The sequence below is a fragment of the Telopea speciosissima genome, chromosome 1 (genome assembly GCF_018873765.1).
Source record: "Telopea speciosissima isolate NSW1024214 ecotype Mountain lineage chromosome 1, Tspe_v1, whole genome shotgun sequence".
Classification (NCBI taxonomy): Eukaryota; Viridiplantae; Streptophyta; class Magnoliopsida; order Proteales; family Proteaceae; genus Telopea; species Telopea speciosissima.
The window spans coordinates 56,145,763-56,172,682 of record NC_057916.1 but is presented as its reverse complement, the minus strand read 5'-3'; the positions used below and the strand labels follow the sequence as shown (position 1 = coordinate 56,172,682).

The 26,920-nt window shown below is 41.6% G+C and overlaps 1 protein-coding gene across 1 annotated transcript in view; it reads right to left on the bottom strand.

The window, feature by feature from the left end:
• Window positions 1–26,920, bottom strand: part of LOC122648760 (protein MOR1-like) — a 54,433-nt gene that overhangs the window by 17,367 nt on the left and 10,146 nt on the right. The window contains exons 8-30 of the mRNA XM_043841979.1: window positions 16,854–16,966; window positions 16,679–16,766; window positions 16,277–16,377; window positions 16,019–16,126; window positions 15,801–15,906; window positions 15,633–15,712; window positions 15,396–15,545; window positions 15,185–15,260; window positions 14,927–15,051; window positions 14,709–14,819; window positions 14,476–14,625; window positions 14,315–14,389; window positions 14,134–14,215; window positions 13,935–14,041; window positions 13,757–13,858; window positions 12,494–12,568; window positions 12,310–12,405; window positions 12,120–12,221; window positions 11,939–12,040; window positions 11,441–11,623; window positions 11,238–11,349; window positions 10,941–11,017; window positions 10,792–10,871 (exon numbers count right to left, since the gene is read on the bottom strand). Of these exons, the coding sequence (XP_043697914.1) occupies window positions 10,792–10,871; window positions 10,941–11,017; window positions 11,238–11,349; window positions 11,441–11,623; window positions 11,939–12,040; window positions 12,120–12,221; window positions 12,310–12,405; window positions 12,494–12,568; window positions 13,757–13,858; window positions 13,935–14,041; window positions 14,134–14,215; window positions 14,315–14,389; window positions 14,476–14,625; window positions 14,709–14,819; window positions 14,927–15,051; window positions 15,185–15,260; window positions 15,396–15,545; window positions 15,633–15,712; window positions 15,801–15,906; window positions 16,019–16,126; window positions 16,277–16,377; window positions 16,679–16,766; window positions 16,854–16,966 (2,401 nt within the window). The remainder of the gene's footprint in view (window positions 1–10,791; window positions 10,872–10,940; window positions 11,018–11,237; window positions 11,350–11,440; window positions 11,624–11,938; window positions 12,041–12,119; window positions 12,222–12,309; window positions 12,406–12,493; window positions 12,569–13,756; window positions 13,859–13,934; window positions 14,042–14,133; window positions 14,216–14,314; window positions 14,390–14,475; window positions 14,626–14,708; window positions 14,820–14,926; window positions 15,052–15,184; window positions 15,261–15,395; window positions 15,546–15,632; window positions 15,713–15,800; window positions 15,907–16,018; window positions 16,127–16,276; window positions 16,378–16,678; window positions 16,767–16,853; window positions 16,967–26,920) is intronic.

The following is a 26,920-nucleotide window of genomic DNA, read 5'->3' as shown; positions in this document are numbered from 1 at the left end:
TAGTGTTTTCCGAGTCAAGGGTCAATTGGTTATCAGTTAACACTCACCCTCAAGTTGGTCCATAGATATCTCGCATACGCAACTTGAATACAACGAGATGAAATGACTTAGAAGTTAAACCCTTGGTGAAAACATCAACTAATTGATTTTCAGTAGTAACAAAAGGTATGCATATCAGGCCTTCTTCAAGCTTTCCCTTAATGAAATGGTGATACAGCTCAATATGTTTAGTTTAATCATGTTGAATTGGATTATGGGCGATGCTGATTGCAGCTTTGTTGTCATATTAGAGTCTCATAGGGTCTTCAAAAGTAACATCCAGATCTTTGAGAATGATCTTTAACCAAAGTAGTTCATAAACTCCTTGTGCCATGGCTCAGTATTTAGCTTCTACACTTGACCTGGATATAGTTGACTGTTTCTTGGTACGCCATGTGAACAAATTTCCGCCTAAGGTACAGTATTTAGAGGTGGAATACTGACCATCTATGGACCTTGCCCAATCAGCATCAGTGAATGATTCTAGCTTCAAGCTGCTATTATTAAAGCATAGAAGACCTTTCTTGGGAGAGGACTTTAAATACCGAAGACTCCGATATACAGCTTCAAGACGTGGAGCCTTTTAGGTCATGAAAAAATCAGCTAACAATTCCCACAGCATAGGCAATATCTGGTCAAGTGTGAGATAGGTATATCAGTCTTCCTATAAGACACTGATATCTTTCCTTATTGATTGGGTCACGTCCTGTGTAGCTAACATGATGATTTACCTCGATAGAAGAATCAACAGGCTTGCATCCTCGCATACTCGTTTCTTTGAGAAGGTCTAGAACATACTTCCTTTGGGAAATGAAAATGCTTTTTGTAGAGCAGGCAACTTCAATCCCTAAGAAGTATCTGTGTTGTCCAGGATCCTTAGTTTCAAATTCTACTGCCAAATGAGTCTTCGATAAGGAGATCTCTGCATCATCAGTGCCCATTATGACTATATCACATATATAAACAATAAGGGGAATGATTTTCTTTGCCTTATGTTTGACAAACAAGGTGTGGTCAGCCTGACTTCGTCTGTACCCAAACTTCAGCATAGCCTTCTGGAAACAGCTAAACCAAGCCCAAGGAGACCGCTTGAGGCCATAAAGAGATTTTTGGAGTTAAGATATTTTACCACTGTGGAGTTTGAACTAAAACCAGGTGGGATGTCCATGTAGACTTCTTCCAAATCTCCATTTAGCAACGCATTCTTGACATCCAGTTTATGAAGGTTTCATCTGAGGTTTACAACACAAGATAGTATTGTTCGAACGGAGTTCATTTTGGCAACATTAGCAAAGGTATCTTGGTAATCAATACCGTAAGTCTGTGTACATCCTTTGCCTACCAGTCTAGCCTTGTACCTTTAGACAGTACCATCTACCTTTTGTTTGATGGTAAAAAACCAATTTGAATCCTACTGGTTTTTTCCCATTAGAACAAGGAACCAACTCCCAAGTATCATTCTTCTTCAAGGTATGCATTTCTTCTACCATAGCATCTTTCCATTTTAGGTCTAAGATAGATTTTTTCCATTGTTGTCAAGGTGGCAAGGCAGCCTAAGGCGGTAGAGGGGTGCCTAAGGGCCTAGGCACCCAAGTGGTATTTTTTAATTCCCCTCTTTTCTAACATTATTTAGTACGCTACAATATGTACCTTATAACATCGAAAAATCAACATTAAGCCACATCAAGTCATAAAAAATCAATATTAAGCAACATCAAGTCATCAAAAATCAACATCAACCACAAAGTCATAAAAAATCAACATAGAACTAGAAGACAGCATAGCTGAAGAAGCAAGCTATTGGAAGCTTAAAACAATCAAAACATACATTTGGTTTATACTGTTCTTAGAAAATATGATCTTATCAACAAGTAATTAAACTGCTCTCGATTTAGAGAAATGTTGTTGTCTAAGAAGTTTGACTGATCAAATGATTTTATTTTTACATGAGACTTTTGTATTAGGTAGAACACAAAACCAGCTTTCCAACAAATTTAAGATCGCTTAAATCTGATTTATATTGAAGGAGTTATGTTCTGGTCAAACCTTATTGGTGTGTGTGAATGCTGTCAAAATCGCTCTGAATTAATATAATTTTTTAAATATCAAAACAAATGAATATTTTACCGCACTTTAGGTTTTTAGCAATGTTTTACCATATTAAGATTTATGGAATTTTTAGATTTGAGAAAAAACTCAACATTAGAAAGTTGGAAAATTCACCTACTACCAAAAAACTAGTTTTTGTTCTTGAACTGGGGGGTTGACTTTGAATTTTTAATTATTTTTATTGGATTCAAATAGGGGGTATTTGCTTATTTACAAAAAATATCTTAAGTAAATGATATACAAATCATTTACTTAGATAATATTTGGCATAAATAAGTTTCAGAACCTGGTCCAATACTAATTAAACTAGTGCAAGGCGCCCTGCAGTGGACGACACCTTGACAACTATGCTTTTTCCCAGCCTTATGGAATAGATACAAAGGACAACGAGGAAACAAAGGCACGATAGGAAGGTGATAATGACTTGTAGGACACAAAATTGGAAATAGGGTGCAAGGTACACAATCTAAACCTTTCCTAACAGCAATGGGAAGGTCATCAGAAGAAGGAGAGGAAATGTTACCTAGAGAGGGACTATCATCTTGTGGTGGATCTAGCTTAGGAGGTGTAGATGGAGTTGCTTTTCTTTCTTTCGCGTATAAGTGATGATGTCCTTACCACTTGGAATAGGCATCTCCCCTTGAAGACGAACAATATCTATCACAAGAGGGGTAGTAAACGGAATCTCTTCCTCCAATTGATGCTCCCCCTAAAGAGATGACTGATAATAGGGTTCGGTCTCATGAAAAGTAACATCTATGGTAACAAACAGCTTCCAAGTGGGAGGATGATTGCACCGATACCCCTTTTGGGAGGTGGAGTACCCTAAGAAGATGCAATGAATTGCCCGAGGATCCAGCTTGGAACGAGAGGGGAAGAATTATGCACAAAACAAACACAACCGAATACATTGGGGGGGGGGGGGGGAGGGAAGGTGAGCAGCAAGGGAAGGATCCGAAAGCTGGCCAACAGGAGTTTTGAAGTGGAGGACACTAGAAGGAACCGGATTTATAAGAAAGGCAGCAGTAAGAACCATAGTACTAAATCTCGCGAAATCTCGGTCAAGATTTCAAATATTTCGAGTATCTCGACCTCACCGAAACGAAACTGTAGCTCGAATAAAAAAAATGCAAAAACTTGGTCGAAATTTTGACCATCTCGCGATATCTCGAGACAAAATAAAAATCTCGCGAGATATCGAGATTCCTTTTTCAAAAGTAGCTTTATAAATACCAAAACTCGTTAGTCTCGGTCGAAATTTCGACTGAGACTTAACAAGCTCTGGTTTTTTGGGTTTTTTTCTCCTCGTTAGTCTTACTCGTTTCTTCTCCCATACTATGACGTGGCATTCATTTGTCCTACAGTCAAAGAACAATGCATGTCGGTTCCATCAGACTATGAATGGGGTCGATCCTGGACGTCGGAGTAATTATTATTAGAATATTGTAAACATTTGAGTCACTAGATGACTACTTGACTTGTATTGGACTATTGGGATATTGTCATATTGACATCATCTTCTTAACTTATTATTTACTTATTGCACTTAATATTATGACTTAAGATATGACTTATGAGTTATTCACTTTATGTTTCCAACTTCCAAGTCAATTTACTTGTTTAAATTGCTTATTAATCATTAATTTATTATGTCCTCTATTACTTAAAGTCTTAAACAATGTGTATGCGTATTTAACTAAGTTATACATTAGGATTCGACTGTACATTGCCAATCAATGGTGCAAATCCAAAACACCACTTTGGGTGACTATGTTTGCAATTTGAACATTTAAATGTGTTTATATAGCCTAAGATAGGGTTTCCATGAAGTTTCAGGCCTTAACTTGGCTTAAAACCCAACGAAATGACCTACCGAAACATAACAGAAAAATACAAAATTTCGACCGAAATATCCTAAATTTCGGATATTTTGGTCAGCCCGAAACACCGAAACAAAACGAGTTTTTGAACTATGGTAAGAACCGAATCTTCCCAATAAAACTCAAAGACATGATTTGTAAACATTAGTGCCCTAGTAACATCAAGGTGGTGGCAATATTTTTGCTCTAGGATGCCATTTTGTTTAGGGGTCTGAATGCAAGAAGTTTGAGAAAGGAGCCATGAGAACCAAGGTACTGTAGAAAGGATCCATCAATGTATTCAGTGTCATTGTCACTACGAAAGACTTGGACTGTGGCATTAAACACATTGCAAATCATATTGTGAAAGGATTGAAAACAAGTAAAAGCCTTGGATTTAGTCTAAAGAAGATCACCCCAGGTCAACCGAGTAGAATTATAAATAAAGGTAATAAACCATTTCAACCCACCCCTAACAACAACTTAGAAGGGCCCCATAAGTCTGAATATATGACAGAAAAGGGAATCAAACTGTTATTGTCACTAAGAAAATAAAAAGACCCGGTATGTTTGGCAAACTCACAAACATCACAATGTAAATGATCCAAAGAACAATATTTAACTAAGGAACGAAATAAATGACATAAAAATGCTAAGAGGGATGTCCAAGATGACGATGCCACTGTTGGAGCTGAGTAAGAAGAGAGCCCTCTGCTCGGGTAAGAGTATTAGCAGAGACCGGTGGAGAGACTTGATCCAAGTAGTAGAGAGTAGAGACCATCCCCTGCTTTACCATATCCAATCATTGTCCTTGTCTTTAGATCCCGAAAAGCACAGTGAGAGAATAAAAGTGAACACTGCAATTCAGCTCAGTAGTGAGACGAGAAATAGAAAGCAAATTGGCACATAATTAGGGACATGGAAGACGAAGGATAAAGAAATGGTAAAGAGTACAGGTAATAGTGTCTTTACCAAAAATAATGGAAAGGGAGCCATCAGCAACCCAACCCTTGTCCTTACCAGAACAAGGAAAATAGGTATGAAAAAAATCTAAAGTGTTAGTCATGTGATCCGATGCCCCAGAATCAAGAAGCCTAGATGAGCTAGTCTTTGATGAAGCAAGAAAAATACCCGACTAGACTAAATGAGAGGCAGACGGGGTAAAGGGTGCCCTGGTAGAAGACGCAGGACCATGCTGAATCAGCATACGCTGGATCTGGGTCACAAGCTGTTCAGCAAATATAGAAGGAGCTAGTAGAAGCCTTAGTAGTCTCGGTCAATTGAACCTAGGGATGAGTCGAACCAGATTTTCCTCCTTTCCCACCTCCTTACGGATGGCCATGGAGCTTCCAACAGGTCTCCCAAGTGTGAGGATGACGACCACAATAGTCGCATTTTACAGGTTCACGAGTAGCACCAGACTTGCTAACTGTATCAGCAGCATAGTTGTCATGGCGTCCTGGCGCTGGGGAAAGGTACATATCGAGGTACGCCATGGTGAATGTAAAAATATCGCCCGATATGACGTCCATAGCTTAAATGCTTTTTCGTTAATGTCTATTGGAGGTGTAACTTGAAAATATACACCTACAATACACATTAACAGAAAAAAATTAAAAACATCAAACATATTACCCTAATTACCCTAATTACCCTAATTGGGGGGGGGGGGGAAAGAAATCGCAAAGCCAAAATAGTTCGAGACAAGAGTCGAGAGGAGAGAGTCGAGAGGAGAGACAGAGGAACAGTTCGTGAGAAGAGGTCGAGATTCCGGCAACGCTTCCTGCAACTCTCGGCGAGATAGGTCTTCACTCCTTCGAAGTTCGAAGTTGCAAACACCTCCGGCAACCTCCAAGACTCCAGGTAAGTAATTTTTTATTATTATTTTTTTAATTTTGGTTCTTCTTCCTCCTCCCAGTCCTCCGGCAACTCGATCTTTCAGTTCAGTTCTTCAGTTCTTCTCCTCCCAGGCAGTCCTCTTCTTCTTCTTCAGTTCTTCTCCTAATCTCCTCCCAGCCTCCGGTAATGATTAGTGATTACAGCCAGCACTATTAGCATCGTTTTTTTTTTTTTTTTTTTCTTCTTGCCTTGCACAGCCACACATACGCAGTTACACACAGAGACTGGGAGAGAGTCGAGAGACAGAAAGGGGGATTTATTTCAGTTAGTACTTAGTAGTCCTCTCGGTTTTTTTTTTTTTTCTCTTTTCTTCTTCGCAACTGCTTGTACAGTCACAGAGACAGGGAGATAGTCGACAGACAGAGGGGGGCCTCTCGGTTTTTTTTTTCCTTTTTTTTTTTTTTCTTCTTCGCAACTGCTTGTACAGTGACTACAGTCACAGGGAGATAGTCGAGAGACAGAGGGGGAGGGATTTATTCCAGTTACAGCCATAGACCATAGTACTCTCGGTTTTTTTTTTTCTTTTTCTTTGTTCTTCTTCTTGCCTTGCAGTTGCAGGCTTGCTTACAGTCGCAGACCTCTCATTTTTTTCTTTTTCATTTTTTCTTCTTGTTGCCTTGCACAGTTGCACTTGCAGGCTTGCAGTCTTGGATATTACACTTTCATGAATTAAACCATAGTATATTAGTAGTATACTTTCATGTTGATTTTTGATGTTATAGGACATATATTATAGCATACTAAATGACATTAAAAATAGAGAAAATAAAAAATAAAACATGGCCGACATGCTCGCCATGGCGGGCGACATGTCGATATATCGACATGACACCCCTCCACCGACTTGGATCGCCGTGATGCCGTGACAACTATGATCAGCAGTATCCAAAGATAAAGAGGGTTGTGGAGTAGTGACAAGGGCAGACCAAATGGGAACAGCAAGAGGCATCATAAAAGAACGGCAACGATCCACATGCTGAATCATATTGTAAGCCTCAAGAAGTGAAGGGAAGTCGCTTGTACTCAAGATTTGAAGTCAGATTGGATCATATTTTGGGTTGAGACCAGTAAGGAAATCATACACCCGTTCCATTTCACGTTCTTTTGAAAACATTGCTGCATCAATAGGGCTTGTCATGGCAAAGGGGTGATAGAAGTCCAGTTGCTGCCACAAAGTATTGAGGTTAAAATAATATGCATGCACTGGAAATTCTTTCTGTATTGTGTCACGAACCTGGCGACGAAGCTCATAGATCTGAGCATAATTATTAGTCTGTCCGTAAGTGTGTTTAACAACTTCCCAATATCTTTCGCAGAATTCAACAAAACAAAGCCCTGACTGATGGTTGGTTCCATAGAATTCAACGACAAAGACATAATCAAGGCATCATTTGCTAACCAATTTTCCTTAGAAGAAGCCTTTGAAGGCATAGGGATGTCACCAGTTATGTAACCCGAGAAATGATACCATGAATGGTAAGAAGACAAGTGCGTGACCACGCGAGATAATTAAGTCGATTCAACTTGGTGGGTCCTGGCTGAAGAGAATGGTGTAGAGTGCCAAGGCGATTCAAGGGGCCACTCCCGGTACTAATGGAAGTAACAAAATCTTTCGTCATAACACCAAGAAAATAAGCACAAGAAGTTTGATGAGAAATACCTCAAAAATGGTCACACATACGATGATCTAGCAACTGCCAACAAGCATATGGACAAAAACGAATGCTATGGAAGTCGGCACAAGGCAACAAAGGGCTGGCGGTAAGGGTCAAGATCTCGTCTTGTCTCGCCATTTTGGGCAGGTCGAGATTTCCGAAATATGGTATTTTTTCTGCCATATTTCAGCAGTCCATCTCAGTGGGTTTTTGGCCATATTAAGGCCTGATACTTCATATATACCCTTATTTAAGCTAAATAAACACATTTAAACCTTCATATTGCAAAAAAGTGAACTCAAAGTGGTGTTTTGGGTTTGCACCCTTGATTGACAGCAAGGTTCTCGCCATTTCGGGCAGGTTGAGATTTCCGAAATATCCAAAATTTACCGAATTTCGCCGAAATATGGTATTTTTTCTATCATATTTCGGCAGTCCATCTCGGTGGGTTTTTGGCCATATTAAGGCCTGATACTTTATGTACACCCTTATTTAAGCTAAATAAACACATTTAAACCTTCATATTGCCAAAAAGTGAACTCAAAGTGGTGTTTTGGGTTTGCACCCTTGATTGACAGCAAGGTTCAAGATCTCGTTTCGTCTCGCCATTTCGGGCAGGTTGAGATTTCCGAAATATCCAAAATTTACCGAATTTCGCCGAAATATGGTATTTTTTCTATCATATTTCGGCAGTCCATCTCGGTGGGTTTTTGGCCATATTAAGGCCTGATACTTTATGTACACCCTTATTTAAGCTAAATAAACACATTTAAACCTTCATATTGCCAAAAAGTGAACTCAAAGTGGTGTTTTGGGTTTGCACCCTTGATTGACAGTATACGGTCGGACCCTGATGTATAAATAGTTAAATACACATTGTCTAAGTACTAAAAGACATAACAACAAATTTAAACAAAGTAATGAAACAAAAATAAAGTCAAATTTAGCCTTTAGTTTAAACTTTAAACTCATAAAGTCATAAGTGCATAAGTTCATAACTCATAACTCATAAACTCCATAAAAGTCATTAGTTCAATACTCAATAGTCAATACACAAAGTCGCAACTCACAAGACTCACCACTGTCATAAAACAAATCCTAGTAATAATTACTATGCCTTCCTGGATCGATCCCACTCATGCTTCACTGGAGTTGACGTCCACTGTTCTCTGTCTAAAGTGACATACGTGGACCAAAATATAGTTTCGGAGAAGAAACGAGTGTAGTCATCCACAATTGCCATGTAAATCCCGAAATATCCCGAAATTTTGCCGAAATTTGTACTTTTTTCATTTCGTATGGTCATTTCGTCTCTGTAGTGTCAAGATTTCCGAAATATGCTATGTTGAGAGAACAACTAGTTGATTAATGCTTAAGTGATTAATCCTATCACTTAGCCCTTTATTTATAGTAATAGAATCAAAGAGTACAACTCCTAATCAAAGTAGGAATGCTAATAACAGAAATAGAAACAACTAGGAATGCACACTCCTAGTCAAACTAGGAGTGCTCCCCTTGTCTATTCTAATAGAGATCGACAAGGGGAAAAATACAGAAATAAAATAATAAAAACAGAAAATAAAGAGGGAGAAAGTGGGAGATAAAGTGGGAAAAAGGACCAGAATACCCCTACGGTATTCTGGCCCATATATTCTAACATGCTGATATATCGGCGATATTTCGCGAAATCTTGAACCATGGCTGGCGGTACTTGGGCAGGTCGGCAGAAGGGTTTAAAAGACCGGCAAGCCTGAGCAGATCCAGGCGGAGATGCTAGAAGGGTTGTCGAGCATAGGCATGGTGGCAGGGAGCCGGCGGTGCTATGCAAAGGGCTTGTGAGGCCAGGCGAGGCAGCAAAGAGGCCTGCACAAGTCGGCAAAGATGCCGGAAGGACTGCACAAGGTCAGGCAAAGGCAACAGGGTTGGTTGAGTCGCGCTAGCGCACCCGTTAAAACGCGTCTAACAGGGGAAGGTTGGCAACCACATATAAGCACAGAGTGCTATCCTCGAGGAGCGATGTGGGACTAAGATCTCGTTCCGCACGAGACAGCCACATACACCCCCCCCATCGAGCGCTGGCTCTGATACCAAATATGAGAATTAGATTTAAATGAATCCTCTTCCCATATTTGGGCAGGGCCAGGCGGAAATCGGCAGGTGGCAGTTGGGCTTAGTGAGCAATATAGAGTGGTCCGACATGCATTAACACATGTTCAATCAACCATGTTGAATCATGAGGTCGACGCCTCAGAGGCGGTGGTGATGGTGCAACGGTGGTAGTGGCGGGGATGAAAAATTCCAGAAAAAGGATTGGGCGCACATATGATCTTTTATCTGGGTGGGATTCTCATAGAAACAGAAGCTTCGATCCCTAGACTAGTTATCAAAGACAGCTAATACTAAAAAAAAAAAAAAAAGGAAACCTTGAGTTGACTTTTAAGCAACTGTTAAAGACTGAAAAACTGCTTTCTTACCATAAGGTAACAGCACTGACAGTCACTTAGCCAACCTTTTAGATTGAATACAGTCACTAAGCTAGTCACTTCACCTCTCTTTCTTACCTGCCCCTTTACGTCTAAGGCAACCTTTCTTTCTCGCTCGGCCTAATAGAGTAGAGTTGCGCTTTCTTAGTACATTGCCATCAATTACCAAACTGATTTCACTTTTGTATTCAACCCACTTCGTTACTCTTTAGCAAGCTAGGTCAATCATTCAATAAAGGACGAGACTCTAATACCAAGTTGAGTAACAAGAAGAAGAGAATGATTTAGCTTGTCGAATAGACAAAGGCCACCGCTTTATTTATAATAATCATAGATTATTACAAATCTAGAAATAAATCCTAACATAATCAACATGTGCATAATGAACCTAGACATTCTAGTGTATTTGGGTCTGTGTCACGGACTCACGGGTCACTGAGTCATCCATTAACAAGAAATTGGGTGTAGGAAACAACACAAGTCATAATCATGGGATGCACCCTTACATGGGAGTGATAATTTAAGGTCCCCCCCTCCACCACCCTGAGAAAAAATATGAGCATGTCATCAATTCAGACAGTGGAGCTCAATTTTAGGAAAAAGACCTCCTTTTGTAGGTTTAACACATCTAAATGAAATATTTTCCTTCAACAGGCCCAACAGGTCTACAGGTCACACTACATGGTACTAAGTGAAATCTTGTACCCACTGTAAAATAAATAGACAATATGGATGGAGAAGGCGCACCCATTGTCCCTAACAGAACGCCTCAAAGCAGCTCTAGCTTCCCCTGGTTTTCCTTCCTTTCTTTTCTCCATTTCACGGACCTAACAAAAACAAACCATGAATAATGGAAATAGACATGACAAGAGGACATAAAGAAATTGCATACAAACCTTCCACTTAAATTTATCATCCAACATGCTTTTCTGAGCATCAGACAGCTTGCCCACAAACCTCCATATGTCCTCTCCTGTACCCCACACACAATTAGACAGAAAAGTAAGACATAATAATCATGATGCAAAATCTCACTAAAATCATTTTGTTAGTAATAGATCCCCAGTATTCAAATATGATGCAACTGTTGCTCATCCTTCAACTGATACATTGAAATGTACAAAGGGTTAATTATATTTCAAAGCGAGACTCCTTATTTAAAGGAAAAGAACATGCAGAATCACTATTCATACCAAGACTCTTGTAAGCAGTAGCTAAAGTATTAAGAGCAGCTTTCCGAATTTCACCATCTCGTTCTGGCGTCAAACTGGCAATGAGCTGCAAGGACTTTAATTGTCCACCCATCTGTAGAAGGGGATAAAATGAAACATAATGTCTCCATGGGAAGAAAAGTAAAAACCAAGAAGACAAAAAAGAAACAAAACCCCATTTTCACCTCAGCTCCATGGTGATCAATTAGCAAACCAATAAGATCAACACATTCTATCCGCGTCCGATTGTTTTTAGAGCGCAAGCCCTCAAAAACATATGGAAAAGTCTTACTTGCTGTATATAATTGAATAATTTGCTTCATCAACTCCCGCATTTTTTCTCGTACTTTCTCAATATTATGTCCAGACTGCAGCACAATCAAGGGAAAAAAAATTTAGAGAACTCTTTGTAAGATGTTAGTGATATGCTATATCTCCCACTCCATCCAATTGACAGGACAACAAGGGTACCAGTAATTGAACTACATTACTCATAACGTTTTTTGTTTTGGTCAAGTACATAACTTATTACAGACTATTTACAAAATAATAAAAAATGTGCATCATAAAAGTCTATCCACCAGAAATTAGGTATTTATGTGAAAGAAATACCATGGAAAACTCAATCAATCAGCAAAATGTTTGCAAAAATTCATGCTACAACAGAGGTATCAAGGAGAAACCTTCTCTATCAAGCATGGAAGAAAAATGGCTGCTTCTGCTTCAGTAAGAGTATAACCCTCATCTTTCAATACGTCAAAAAGTTCAGGAAGAAACTCCAAGACCTATTTATGCCAAAAAGAGAATTATCATATCCTACGAAAGAATTAAACCAACACACAAGGAAGGTGGGGGAAACTGCACCTTCAGAAGACACGTTGTGTTTGATTCACAGAACCGCAAAACAAACCACCGCAAAAGTATGTCCAAAAGCTCAATTATTTCCTTTCCAATGGATGGAAGTGCCTGCTCAATCAAAGATAGTATAACTACAAATAATATTTTCAAAAATTAAAAACAAAGCCATGGATCTGAGAACTTGATAGTAGGAAACCTTTTGTAACATCTCAAGCCCATCAACTTGTTTCTTAAAATCTGTGCTTAGCAACCGCCTATGTAGATCTTCTCTGAAATACTTCATAACATCACTCTGCAGCATAAAGTCCCAATAAGATAACACTGACAGAAGTTCAAAGAAAATAAACAATGCATACAACACATGTATTGTTAATGCAAACCTCAAGATCTTGAATCTGCTCCAATCGTAACTCTTCAAATTTAAACCTGCGTATGACAAATCTCTCTCTATCTTCCTGCAGAATCAACACTCAACACGCAGTGTAACAAGTATAGAAAGGATTTAAGTAGTAACCATGGTACAAGATCTCGGCGAGATCTCGCTATTTTCTCAGTTTCAGCAGCTCTCGAGACAAAACCATATGCCATACCAAAGGCATACAATATCTCAACCGAGCTCTCGGTATCTTGCTGAGATCTCGACCTATATCTCGGTCTCGACTCAAACTAGACCAACTTATAACATATAACCCCCCCCCTCTCGGCGAGATTTTGACCCCAAAGTCAAAATCTTGCCTCCTCTCGCCAATTTCGGTCTGTTGTGAAGGGAAAACTCAACTTTCGTGGATTTTTTTGGCAAATCTCACCTCTAAGTGAAGATTAAAGTCTGTGGATTCAGCATTCAAGCTTCAACATCAAGAAAGGGAGTTGGTGTGCTTCTCAAGAACACTGTTACATAACTATTCAGCTAAAAAATAATTTTTTTCATAAAATCATGATCAATGCTTGTTTGTTGATTATGTACTTATTACATGTGATACAATGTCCACCGATCATTATTTTCATAGAAACATGATCAAAATAGTGAAAAATATCTGTTTTACCTTCAGCCACTCGTTTCAGTACTATCTACTCTCAAATGGTAGGACTTGTTACACACTTATACTTGTATTTGTTTAACCTGTGTGGCTATGTCTCTTACTTTTTTTCCAAGTTTCTAACAATTATTAACAAACCGTCGAACCATCACCATATATGATTATGAAATATGAATATGATGCCTAATGCTAAAATGGTTTATGGTTTGATGTATTATAATTCCTAATGCTTTTTTAAGTGGTTTTATACCTCTACTTTAATTATACAAGTTCTAAATATTGTGTGGCTTAGCTTAGGGTAGACCTCGCATATGCCGTAGACTATCAACCTAGGGTCCGAAGTCAAAGTACCATTTTGGGTTTGAATTTGTAAAAACTAATGTTTCCACTGTGTTTAAAAGGCCTAAAATAGGGTGGATATCAAGTTTCAGGACCAATTTTGGCCATATGGCCATCGAAACCCACCATCGAGTTGAGACGGGAAAAAATGCAAGATTTCGCCGCGATCTCGGTATATCTCGGTTTCGTGGCCTGGTGAAACCAGGGGCAAAACCAAGTTCTAAAACCTTGGCAGTAACCACAAAAATGCACAGCATCGAAAGGTACCTTATTTGAGTCTTTGATAGTTAACAAAGCCTGCGACTGGACAGCAAGGTCATGAGCAGACACAATGGAATCTGACCTTGAGCCCTTTGCCGGAATAGCTCTCTGTCCAAAAAACAAAACAATCAGGACCTGTTCTTTTATGCCGTAAAGGAAAGGGCTTCAATAAGATAGGACAGACCGAAGACATAGCTCTGCTGCCATGCTTTGACACACGATCACCATAACCATTTGAACTAGATTTTCCAACTTTTGAGCTTGTTTTAGACGTCAGTGAATCATAAGAATCTGGGAATAAACAAGAAGGATTAACACAACAGATATGCAGGGGGGAGGGTGAAATGAAAAGAATACCGTTCTGTCAGGTTATGATGGTACACCTTGGAGGGTCCCAGATGGTTTTAAACGTTCAAGAACAAGATTCAAAGCAGGTCCATGTAAGTCTTTTATATGCTTGGACACCTAAAATAGAAGAACAGATGATAGAGAATGTTATATGCCCAATTCAAAGTTAAATTTTAAAATAAAAGAAAATTAGATTTTTAGGGCCTAGGCACATACAGCTTCTGCTCCACAAACTCTCACAACTTCACCAAGGCATGCTTCTGCTGCTTTCCGAACATCTGAAGATTTGTCCTAAATAATGCAAATTATGGACAAAGTTACTTGTTGCTCCAATATCTGACTGGAGTTGAGAATTACATCTAAAACTTAATATGTACCATCATAGCAGTGGCAGCTGGTTTCAGCAAGTGAATGGCATCAGATGAATCACTTAATCCAAAAAGTTGCTTGGTTAGCCAATCAAAAAGATCCTTTCGCCCTTCCAAGCCAAGCTTGGTGTCAGTGAATGCAGCCGTAATGTAAGGAACCTACAGACAAGGAAAATTCCCATGACACTCAATCAGCAAATATTAGAAAACCAAGGTTAAAATTAAGCGAGGTCAGCAGGTACCATTTTATCAAGATGAACAGCATCAACCCAGGAATCCAAGGTATTCAAAGTGCATTCTCTCATATGCTTTTTATTGTCACCAAGGCATTTTAAAACATCAGAAAGAATCCCCTGCAAGAAGTCAAACTTTTCAAAGTGCAACTAAAAGTAAACTTAAAAAACCAAAATATAAAAAAAAATAAAAATTAAACAAGCACAAATTCTTGCAGTATGCAAACCTTGCTTGCCTTCTCGACTGCTGGACCCATAGCAGATGCAACACCACCAAGGGTGGATAAGTTTGCTATTACTAAATTTTTGTTACTGTCATATAAACGGCCTCTAAGGGCAGTAAATAACTCCCCTGACATTCCAAGCATAAACAACTGGAGATAAGTACACTGAAAAAAGAAAATTTCCTTCTGTCTTTCTATCCAGTTAACCAGTATCAGATGACTATACTGTAACCAAGCAAACAGATGAAAGAAATCACGTACCAATTCCAGTGGGTTGAATGCGCTTGTTGGCTTCTTCTAAGATCTTATTAACTGATTCTATAGATTCCAAACGGACCTGAAAAATAGAATAAAAATCAGACCTATGATTGCAACTACTGGGATACCAAGCTTACTGCACACACAAACAGCAAGTACCAGGAAAACAAAATAACATACAGCAAACTGAGTAAGAATGCTTCGACTCACAGACCTTCCAATCAGAACTACCCAAGTTCTTTATAAGAGTAGGCGTGATTTTCCCACTAATATCGTCACGAGGCAGGCCATCCAATCCAGCAGCAGACATAGACAAAGTGGAGTCCGATGCCTTAACAATTTTTCTTGGAGCTGCTGACGTCCCCTGCTAAACCATTGAACAAAATTAGTATTGCCCCACTGTGAAGTAAACATAGATGCAAAGCTCAGAAATAAAAACAAAACATCAAACCTCAAACGGATTTTTCTCATATTCAGCATCAAGTGCACTAAGAAGTGCAGGCTTGACATCCACAAGAAACCCTTTAATATCTGGTAACAAGTAACAGCAGAAATCTTAAAGCCCCATCGTGAATATGGAAAGTACCCAATATTTGACAGGAAAGATTAACATGAGCACCTGGACCGACAAACTTATGTAGTGCACCAATAAGCTTTATAGTTGCATTTCTAGTGGCAGCGGCACTCGACTGAAGACCCGTGTCCTTGCAGAAATCAATTAAATCCTGTATAATAACACAACAGGAATATTCACATCATCATATGAACCACAAATAGGATTAAAACTGAACACAAAATGTAAACATAGGAGTATGGGAAAATGGAACTGGAAAACACCTTAAGCTTTAAATGTGAAATGCCAAAGTCCTCAACTGCAGAAACCATCCACATAATTCCCTCACTCAGAACCTTGGGATTCTTGTGCTCTTTCATAATTTTGTAAAGCTACAAGAAGCAAACTGATTGAAGTTGCTCTTCAATGGAATAAGGCATAAAAAATACATAAAATTAACAACAAACAAAAAAAATTACACACACAAACAATCGTGTATGTATAAAATGGGGAGCAAATGAAAAACCAAAAACAGCACTTACTCTCTCAAAAATGAATCCTGGACCCACTGCTTCAGAGAAAGTAGTCAGACACTTCATTGCATTAGCACGGGTTTTAATATCAGCCACCCGTTCACTTATACCTGTAATTTCGAGGGATATTAGAAAAGCTATAAAATCAGCTAATGAGCAAGCCAGGTCAAAAGCCAATAACTATCGAAAGGGATGTAAAAAATGCAGCAGTAACCCGGCAGACTTTGATTATCTAACAACACTCAAAAGTGAGTGACTGAACTGACCCAAGAAGATGCAAGTTTTTCTCATTTCAATGTATTTCATAAACGTAAAGTTGTGATTAAAACATTGTTCAATTACTGTACAACTGACTCATGTAAAGCTTTTAAGAACAAAAATGGAATGCAATTCTGTAAGCATAAGACCCACCTAGAAGACATAGTACAGCACATCGTTTCGGAAATTTAGTCACCGATGAAGCTATGTGAGTAATGACTTCTATAATCTGTTGCTGGACCTGCAACCATAGGGAGAGAAAAAAATTATTGATATATCACGATTATAAAATAAGTTCCTTGATCTTGGTATAGAAATGTCTAGTTACCTGAATATTTTTCTCTCCCCACCCAGGAACAACACATAATAAACGAATCAAAATCTCTGCTGACTGGTCAATCTCTTGAAGACCTTCTACTTGCTGTTTCAGAGAGACAATTGCTGCAACAAGAAATGAAGCTTATTTATGGCACTCCTTCAAAAGGAAATAAAATCTTTCGCAGGTAACATACAAAACTAATTCCTCTGGAACTCAAACATATTCACACCCCAAAAACAAAGTTTCAATTCATGCCTAACTCAGGTTCTGAATTGTGCATTACACCTAATAATTATTTCTTCCTTCTAAACAAGATATCAATCTAACTCGGAAAAATATCAGTGCTCTCAACCTCATGCCGTATTGGTTGAAAAGGAACCAATGAGAGATATTGTCAAATCTTGTACAGACATTGTTTGCTCCATCATACTAAGTTTAAACTCAAGAGTAGCAACATCCACAATCAGGCACTGATTGATGAATCAATCAAAAGGAACACAGAGAGAGTTGCTAGAAGATACTAAAAACCCAATAGAACAAGCAGGGGCAAAACAAGTTAATAAAACAAAATTGCAACATAATAATAATAAAATATAGCTAAAGTGGAAAAAAAAAATGAAACTCAATTAGTGATTAAGCCAATTTTCAAGAGGTTGGCTGATTTTCTAGTTTGTGGAAGGCAAAATATCCCTCTCCATTGAGCCCAGCTTTATACATATTATCGTCCTCTTATGTATCTCATATATGGTCACCCAGCAAAGTAGTATCCCACACATTAGTCATTAAGTTTGATCTACTTAAGGTAGGGTCTGTTCAATTTTGGCTGAGGCTAAGATTTAAGTATCCCGAGGGTTAAGATTGCTTAGAGGGTTTCCCTTTGTTACAAATTTCATGGAAATCACTGCAGAGTCCTTCCAAAGTCTTATTATCTGACAAAACCAGAGTGCTTTTGACACTTCCATGCTTCCCTGGTTAATCAACAGGGCTTATTGCCCATGTGCATCTTTCTTTCAATTTCTATTGAGATGTTAACTTACTAAGAACATGAATCCTGACAATGTTCATTTGTTTAGAGAGAGAGAGAGAGAGAAAAGCTAGTGTTAGATCTGATTGTACTCCTGCTTCAGGAATCGAGTCATTGGTACGCTTTCAAGTAAATTAACATGGGAAAGAATAAAGGAGGACAAAAGAGCAGGAAACAAGCTTTTCTTTCTTCATATTATCCCTCTTTTCCTTTGTTGACACACTGACCATTATTACCAACCTAATAATTCTTAGGGAAAATATTCTCTGAGCCACTGGGGCAGGGTACACTAGCACCTCTGTTTCTTTTTTTTTTTTTTTGGTGAATAAATAAATCTATTACGAAACCCTAGGAGGGGGTGGAGGGAGAAAGGGGAGGAGGAATACAAGGGGGAATGATAAAGGGGGGGGGGGAGGAAACAAGCCTCAAGCTACCAAAGAAGAGGTAGGAGGCTGCAAGAGAGAAATATCAAGACCCCAGGATACAACAATATGCCTGTTCCTTGGGGTATCTAAAATGGGCCTATGAGGGATACAACTGAGCTTGGAGGACACGGCAAAGGAGATGGCTTTCCAAATCAAATCATAAGTTCTTGAGTTGGAGGTCCATCTGCTAAGATTTCGCTCCATCCAAATGTAATAAATTGCAGAACCGAAAACAAGCTTACCAATAGTGTCACAATTGGAGCTACCTGAGAATGTCATGTCAAGCTAGAGCCATTCTCTATGAAAAGCAAGAGGTCTCCTGCACCAGGGCCAAATGGTAGTGAGGGCTTTCTTCCAGATGGAGGAGGACAAAGGGCAGTCAAAGAAGAGGTGGGGAATATCCTCGTCACCATTCCAGCAGAAAACACAGGAAGGGGGGGGGCATGGATGTGTCTGTGGATAAGGAGGGTTGGGAGTCAAGGCTAAGGGTTCTCCAGGTTGTAAAGCTATAGCGAGGGATATGGCCTTTGAACCAAACTAACTTATGCCAAAGGACTAAGGGGCCAGGGTTCCTGATAAAATTCCAGGCCGATCTAGAGCTGAAGAGGGCCATTGGAGGAGTGAAGCCAAATGACCTTATCCGCATGAGGCGGGGGGAAGGGAAGGCCAGATCTGGTAAGGAAAGGGGGACCAAGAGCCTCGAGAGATGATGGAGGAGAGGGGGGCAGATTTGAGGATGCCCGACGAATAAATCTGCCTAGGGCTAAAGACATTGTAATGAACCCCCAGGGGGTGCCAGGGATCAAGCCATAGGGAGATGGAGGAGCCATCGACAATGGAGGAGGAGGTAGCTCTAAGAGCAAGGGGCGAAGGAGAAGGATCTTACGCCAAACTCTGGAAGAGTCGGGGGAGAAGGGGACAGTCCAAATGGAATCATGCTTTAAGAGGTGGGAGTAAACCCATTTGACCCAGATGGAGTCGTGACTAGAGGAGATTTTCCAAATGAGCTTCAGGATGCCAGCGGTATTGGAGTCACGGATGCGACGAATACCAAGGCCTCCTTCAGATTTGGGGAGGCAAATAGACTTCCAACTGATAGGGTGAAGGAACTTGGAGGTTTCTTTCCCTTTCCAGAGAAAAGCACAGAAATGGCGTTCCATAGCTTTGATGGTGGCTTTAGGGATACCATAGATACCACACCAATAGATATAAGAAGCCTGGAGAACCGATCTAACGCATTCAAGCCTGCCCGCATAGGAAAGAAGTTTAGGTTTCCAAAGTTGAAGCCGTTTCCTGATATTGTCAAGCATGGGGGTACAATGGTGACTAGAGAGCCGAGCCAGGATAAGAGGCAGGCCCAAATATTTGACAGGGAGGGCTCCAATGGAGAAGCCAGTCAGCCACAGGAGGGCTTCCTTATCAGACTCAAGGATACCAGAGAGGAAGATTTTGAATTTAAGGAGATTGATACGGAGATCGGAGAGAGTCTCAAAGAGGTGAAGAGAAGACATGATGGTCGAGATAGAGGAGTGAGAAGCCTTGGAGAAAATCATCAGATCATCAGCGAAGGACAGGTGGGTAAGGTTAAGATGCTTGCATTTGGGGATGGGGGAGATGATGCGAGGTCGGTTTTGGTTTGGAGACTCCTAGAAAGGACTTCCAAAGCCAGGGAAAAGAGGAAGGGGGAAAGGCAGCCTTGACGGATGCCAACTTTGGATTGAAAGAATCCGGCAGGGGATCCATTAACATGGACCGAGAAGGAGGGGGTGGAGATGCAAGCAAAATTCCAGCGAATGAAGGCAGGGGGTATTCAAGGAAGAAGAAGAACAACAACAAGCCTTCTCAAAATGCCTATGCTTTATTTGTTGAGTCTTGTAATGAACCAGTGAACTGGTTGGTTCAGCTATTCTAATCTAAGTGGTGGTCCCATAGTTTAGTTGTGTCTTTTATTTATTTAAGTTGTTATTAAAATAGTCAGTCTCACATCAGCCACTATATATTTGGGTGGGTAGTGTCTTGTAACCCAAGTAAGGGTAAGGGGTCAAAGTTGGAAGTTTCTAATTTGATTCTAATTTTGACTCCTTGCCATTCTCTTTCATTGTAATCTATAAAAGCAACCCAGGGGGCCATACTAGGGAACGATTTTGATTCTTAACTACTGCTATTATGCATGTTTGCTTGTGTTGAAGTTTTCCTTGGTGTTTATCCATGGAGAAAGGAACTGGTGTATGAGCCCAGGAGGTTGATTTCAGTTGCTGTTCTTCATTCCCTTCAAGTTCTCAAGCCATTAGAAGCCTCATCCCTTCAACCGAGCTGCTCTGCTTCTGCTCAATCTGCTGTTCTGAGGTTACATTGTATTTTGAGCCTAAGTTTCTGATTTCATTCCCTCAACCCCCTGCCCAATCTAGCCATTACTTTTCTTCAAGTTTTGTAGCATACCTTCCTCCCCTTAAGACCTCCACTCGACCTTTGTTTCAACCCATCCTGCCCAGCAGATTGTCTGCTACAGAATATTTCCCAAAATCCCTTCAAAACCCAATTTTTGGCTTACCTATTGAACTCGGCAGAGAGTACATATGCTGCAGACCTGATTTGATTCAATCCCTTGATCTTCTTGATATTCCTGACCCCTTCCCTAATACTAAACCTAACCCTGTCCTAAACCCTAACCTATTAAACCATCCCAGCCTTAACCCATCAAACTGAACCAATTCCATTGATTCCAGATCCTGTTTTGGGACTGGTTGAACGTTCAACCCTGTCCTACATTACTATCTCTCTCCACCTCACATGAAATGACCTTGCTGACCCTCTTATGTACGCTTTAGTCACACCTCACTGTCAAGGCGGCAAGGCGACCCAAGGTGGTGGAGGGGTGCCTAAGCACTTGGGCAACAAGGCGCCCACCTAGACGTTGCCTAGGCGACCAAGTGTATTTTTATTTCCCCTCTTTTTTAACATTATTTAGTATGCTACAATGTATACGTTATATCATCAAAAGTCAACATGAAGCCACATCAAGTCATCAAAAATCAACATTAAGTGACATCAAGTCATCAAAAATCAACATTAAGTCACATCAAGTCATCAGAAATCAACATTAAGCCACATCAAGTCATCAAAATCAACAAAGAACTAGAAGACAGCAGAACTGAAGAAGCAAGCTATTGGAAGTTTAAAACAATCAAAACATACATTTGGTTCATACTGTTCTTGGAATTGGTCATTGTCCTGGTATACATAGTCTCACATTTGGTTTATACTGTTCTTAACAAATATAATCTTATCTATACATATTAAACTACTCTTGATTTAGAGAAATGTTTTTGTTCTCTAAGAAGTTTGACTGGTCATATAATTTTATTCTTACATGAGACTTTTTGTGTCATGTAGAAGTCAAAACCAGTTTTCCAACAAATCCAAGATTGCTTAAATCTGATTTATATTGAAGCAGTTATGTTCCGGTCAAACCTTTTTTATGTGCGCAAATGTAGTAAAATTCGCTTTGAATGAAAATATTTTTTTATATATCAAACAAATGAATGTTTTACCGCACTTTTGGTTTTTAGCAATGTTTTACCATATTAATTATGGAATTTTTAGATTTGAGAAAAAATCCAGCATTAGAAAGTTGAATTTTCACTTGCCATCAAATATCTAATTTTTTTATCCTTTTGGAATTTGATTTGTTAACTATTTTTATTGGGTTCAAATAGGGGGTATTTGCTTATTTATGAATAATATCAATATCTTAAAGTAAATGATCATTTTTTTTTTTTTAAACCCGAACTTCTCTGGGACCCGGGCCAGCCCCAAAGTTTTATTAATTCAGAAAAGAATAAAGAATACAGGGGGGGACGTTCCGCCTTACCCCAGCCCAATAATCCAACAGGTTCATAAAACCAAAAAAAACTGAACCAGACAACCCTTACAGCAAAACCAAAAGTGGGGCTATACTCTAAGGATAGGCAGGCCCTCTCTATCCTCCCTAATAATACAATGAAACCCTTCCACTGGTATGTTGTCCTGCTGAAAACTAATAGAAGACCTAGTGTCACAAGCCCACTTGGCCAAACAATCAGACGCCCTGTTGCTCTCCCTGAAGGCAAAAGCCACAGAGGCCCTCGTCTCTTCGACAAGCTCTAGAATCTCATGAAACAAGTACCACCTTTGCCACATCCTACACCTCTTAAGGTTTACTTGTCTAACCGTGGTAGCCGAATCTGAATTTACAATCAGGTCTTTGTAACCCAGCTCTTGGCATAATCGTAGACCATCCCTTAAGGCTCTTAGTTCAGCAATAGAGTTGGTGCATCTCCCATAAAAGTGTGAGAACGCTGCTAGGATCGCTCCAGCCGTGTCCCGAATAACACCGCCCCCCCCCCCTCTCCAGGGTTGCCCCTACAGGCCCCATCCACATTAAGCTTGACCGTAGAGAAAGGGGGGCACCAATAAAAAGGGACGGGGCGAACGACCTTGGCTGGCGGCACCACAAGGTCGAAACACTGCAGAATCAATCTGTCCCGCGTAGACCCCCGTCTTTCAATCTTAGTAGGTAATGGTATAGCTCTCACCCAGCCTTTAATGCGTCCAATAATCGTGAGAGCAGCCCGTCTGGGTTCCCCATGTTTTCTATTGTTTCTTTCTTTCCAGAGCTCCCAAACAATTAAAGCGGGTAACAAACCTGTGATAAAGTCACTGAGGAAGCGGCAGCTAGCCAACCAAAGAGCAATCCGGCTCCTAACTTCCTGGCCGGGGAGAAGCACAACGTCAAACAAACGGGAGAAGTAACCCCACACCTTGGAGGCAATTCCACCAATAACCAAGCAATGATCTGTCGTCTCCCTCATGGGGTTCCCACAGCAGAAACACCTAGAAGCCAGCGGGATCCCCACCGACATAAGGGTAACCTCCGTTGGTATCTTGCCATTCAGTAGCTGCCAAGCGAAAAATGCCACCTTCACAGGTAGAGATGGGTTCCAGATCCACTTAGCATAAGGAACAGCCGGTGCTACACTCCGGATTTCGTTCCAAACTGACTTGGTTGAAAAAAGCCATCACTTGCCGGGCCCCACACTAGGGCATCTGTCCTGTCAGAAATGTGAAAGTTACTTGCGATGATGTCATTCCTGATAGCCTCATCATCAATATGGTCCAACAAACCTTGCTTCCACGAGCCGTCCTCTTCCAGAGCATCCTTTACACGCAAGTCCACATCTACCAGAAGACCATTGTCCACTACATCAATCAATGGACCAGCCCCAGACCAGTTGTCCAGCATGAAGAAGACATCCCCTGTACCAATCAGCTACCTAGATCTCTCCAATAGCAGCCCCCTAAAGGCCAGAGCATTCCTCCAAGATCTTGAGCTCACCCCTTGAGTCTCCGCCAGAGACACATGAAGTCCCTTGAAGAATTTGGCTCTGAAGAACTCGCTCCAGAGAGAATGATCCGCTAGGACCCTTCACAGCCTCTTAAGCCTCAGAGATAGGCCAACGTCCTCCAGCAACCTTACACCAAGGCCCCCTTCCCCCAACGGCCTGCACACCTTTTGCCAGCTAACCCAATGCTTACGCTTTCCCCAATCTGTGCTTCCCCAAAGAAAATCAGCAAAGATGCCATATAACCTCCGTAGAACAGCTCTAGGGGGATCCAACGTGGCAAGGACATGGATGGGAATTGAGGATAGAACATGCTTCAGGAGAGTGACCCGTCCCCCAGCTGAGAGAAGTCTCCCCTTCCACCCTGCTACCTTGCTGCAAATTTTATCCACCAAGCCATCAAAGAAACTGATTTTAAGCCTTCCGTAGTGTAGAGGGGCGCCCAAATAGGCGATTGGCAAGGCTTTCTGAGTGAAGCCAGTGACCACCCCCACCATCCTAGCTAGGGCCGGTGAGGCTTTAGTCCCAACCACAAAACAGCTCTTCTGCTTGTTGACCAGCTGACCAGAAAAACCTTCATACCTGTTAAGAAAGCCCATGATCTGTCTTAACGAACTCTTCAGCCCCCTGGAGAAAATTATGGTGTCATCTGCAAACAAGCTATGAGATATCCCCGAGCATCCTCTCGGGAGCCTGAAATAGGAGGCGTGCCCCTCAACAAACAACTCCTTGATCCCCCTGCTAAGCACCTCCTCGGCCAAAATGAACAGCGTTGGTGACAATGGGTCTCCTTATCGCACCCCCCTGGTAGACTTGAAGAAGCCTGATTGCCTTCCTGCCAGCACAACAGAGAACCAACAGTTCTCGACCGTCTTCTTGATCAGATTGATCCAGTCCCTGCAGAAGCCAAATTTAGAGAGGACCCTCCACAGGAAGTCCCACTCCAGTCGGTCATAGGCCTTAGCCATATCCAATTTTAAAATCACATTCCCACCCCTCGTCTTCCTGTTCAGCTCATGAGTCACCTCTTGCACAATGGAAATGTTGTCATGGATGCACCGCCCCTGAACAAAAGCACCCTACTCTTCCGCCACTAGAGTTGGCAGCACCCCTACAAGCCTAGATGTCATGATCTTCGCAATGACCTTGTAGGAGAAATTGCACAGGCTAATAGGCCACAAGTCCGCCATCACCTCCGGGTTGTCTTTCTTTGGAATCAGGACCAACTTGGCGGCGGTAAAGCTTCTCGGAAGAGTACCACTTGCAAAAAACTCCTGGACAGCAGCCCACACTTCATGCCCCACCACAGCCCAACAGGCCGTAAAGAAATGCCCCGAGAAGCCATCCAGGCCTGGCGCATTGTCACAGGATAAGGCAAAGACCGCACTCCTAACTTCCTCCAGAGAGGGGGCAGCTAACAGAGAAGTATTATCAGCCTCCATCACCACCGTAGGGATCACCGAAAGAAGCCCCTCATCCACCACACAGCCCTGCGAGGTAAAGATGTCTGAAAAGAATCGAACCGCTTCCTCCTGCACCCCCTCCATATCAGAGATCCATTCCCCGTTGGCCCCTCTGATGCGTTGCACACCTGCAACCCTCCTCCTTACATTAACCGTGGAGTGGAAGAACTTTGTGTTACGGTCCCCCTCCTTAAGCCAAGTAACTCTGGATTTTTGCCTCCAGAAAATCTCCTCCTGCAACAGCACTTCCTGTAGGTTATCCCTAGCCGCCCCCAGGGCCACCCTGGAGTCATCATCAGCCCGCAAATCCAACTTAGATTCAGCCCTGCTAACCGCGTCCTCAGCATCCCTAACCCGTTGATGTATGTTGTCGAATACCTCCTTATTCCACCTGCGAAGAGCAATGCGAAGCCCTTTAAGCTTCAAGAATAGCATACAGAAGGTCGTGCCCAGCACCGGCTTTTCCCACTGGCCCTTGACAAAGGCCTGACTAGGTGTCGAAGCCACATCTGCTGAAACTTGAAACCTGACATGGGACGATGGGTGTCCGCCCCGAAAGAGAGACCAAGAGGCGCATGGTCCGAACAAGTCCAGTTAAAGTGAGTCACTGAGCACCTGGAAAAAGCACTCACCCAAGCCGCATTTACTAAGAATCTGTCCAACCGAGCCATCACCCTTCCTGCGCCATCCTGGTTGTTGGACCAAGTGAAGATGTTTCCAACGTACCCTGCATCAAAAAGGGCCGCCCTGTTTACAAAGCCCCCAAACTCCTCCATTGATAAAGAGCATGCCGGCCTACCACCCACCTTCTCAAGAGGAAACGGAAAGGGAGTACGCCTCAAGCCTCTCCCACAACTCTTGTCTTTCCAACCTCGAGCAGAGGCCGTGTACAAATGTAACAATAAAAGAGCATGCACTTCCCCCTACACATTCCAGAGTAAGGAACTGACCATGTTCTTCCACCACTCTCACCTGCATTGCCGACCTCCAAAAAATCCACAACCTATCCGAACAATGAACAGAGTCCATTCCAATCCTCCTCCGCACCACCTGCGCCTTAGAAACCCCGCGCTTTAGGTTCTGCAACTGCTACCAAATCCACTTTGTTCGAACTCACAAGAGCCTTCAAACGCCTACACGTAGGCTTGTTTCCAATCCCCCTAGTATTCCAGAAGATACAATTCATTGGGCAATGCTTGTAGCTTCCATTGTCGACCTCATCGATCTCGTGACACGACGTTGGGCTCCTTCCCGAGTCCTCCTAACAGCCGCAGCTTTCTTAATTTTCTTGCGCTTGTACACCACGGCTGCATTTAGGAGCGTAGCTCTCGGCTGCACTCTTCTTCTACCATTGTGGGCACCTGCTACTGAATCAGTGGGCAGCTCTGACCCCATCACAACGCTAGGAGCGTGATCAATATGAGTCTCTGATAGTCTTCCCACCAACCTGTTCACCCTCTCAGGGAGCGTAGCATGAAAGGACCTGAGATTCTCAACCATCTCCACACAGCTAACCTACCCTGAGATCGACGCCTGCCAGTCGTCCCTCGTGGTCACCGGAGCTGAGCCCCCCTCGAAGAAAGGTACTGCGACATCACAAGGTGAAACCGAGCAAGGCCTCACCCCTCCCCGACACGAAACAGCCTCCTCGCCCCCTTGTTCCAATGGAAGCTCCACTGCCACCGCAGTCCCGCCCTCCTCAACACCCTCATCCTCCAGGTTCTGCGATGCCAAAACTAGAGCAACCCCATCGTCTAGCCTGCTGGGTGCAAGACCCCCATTA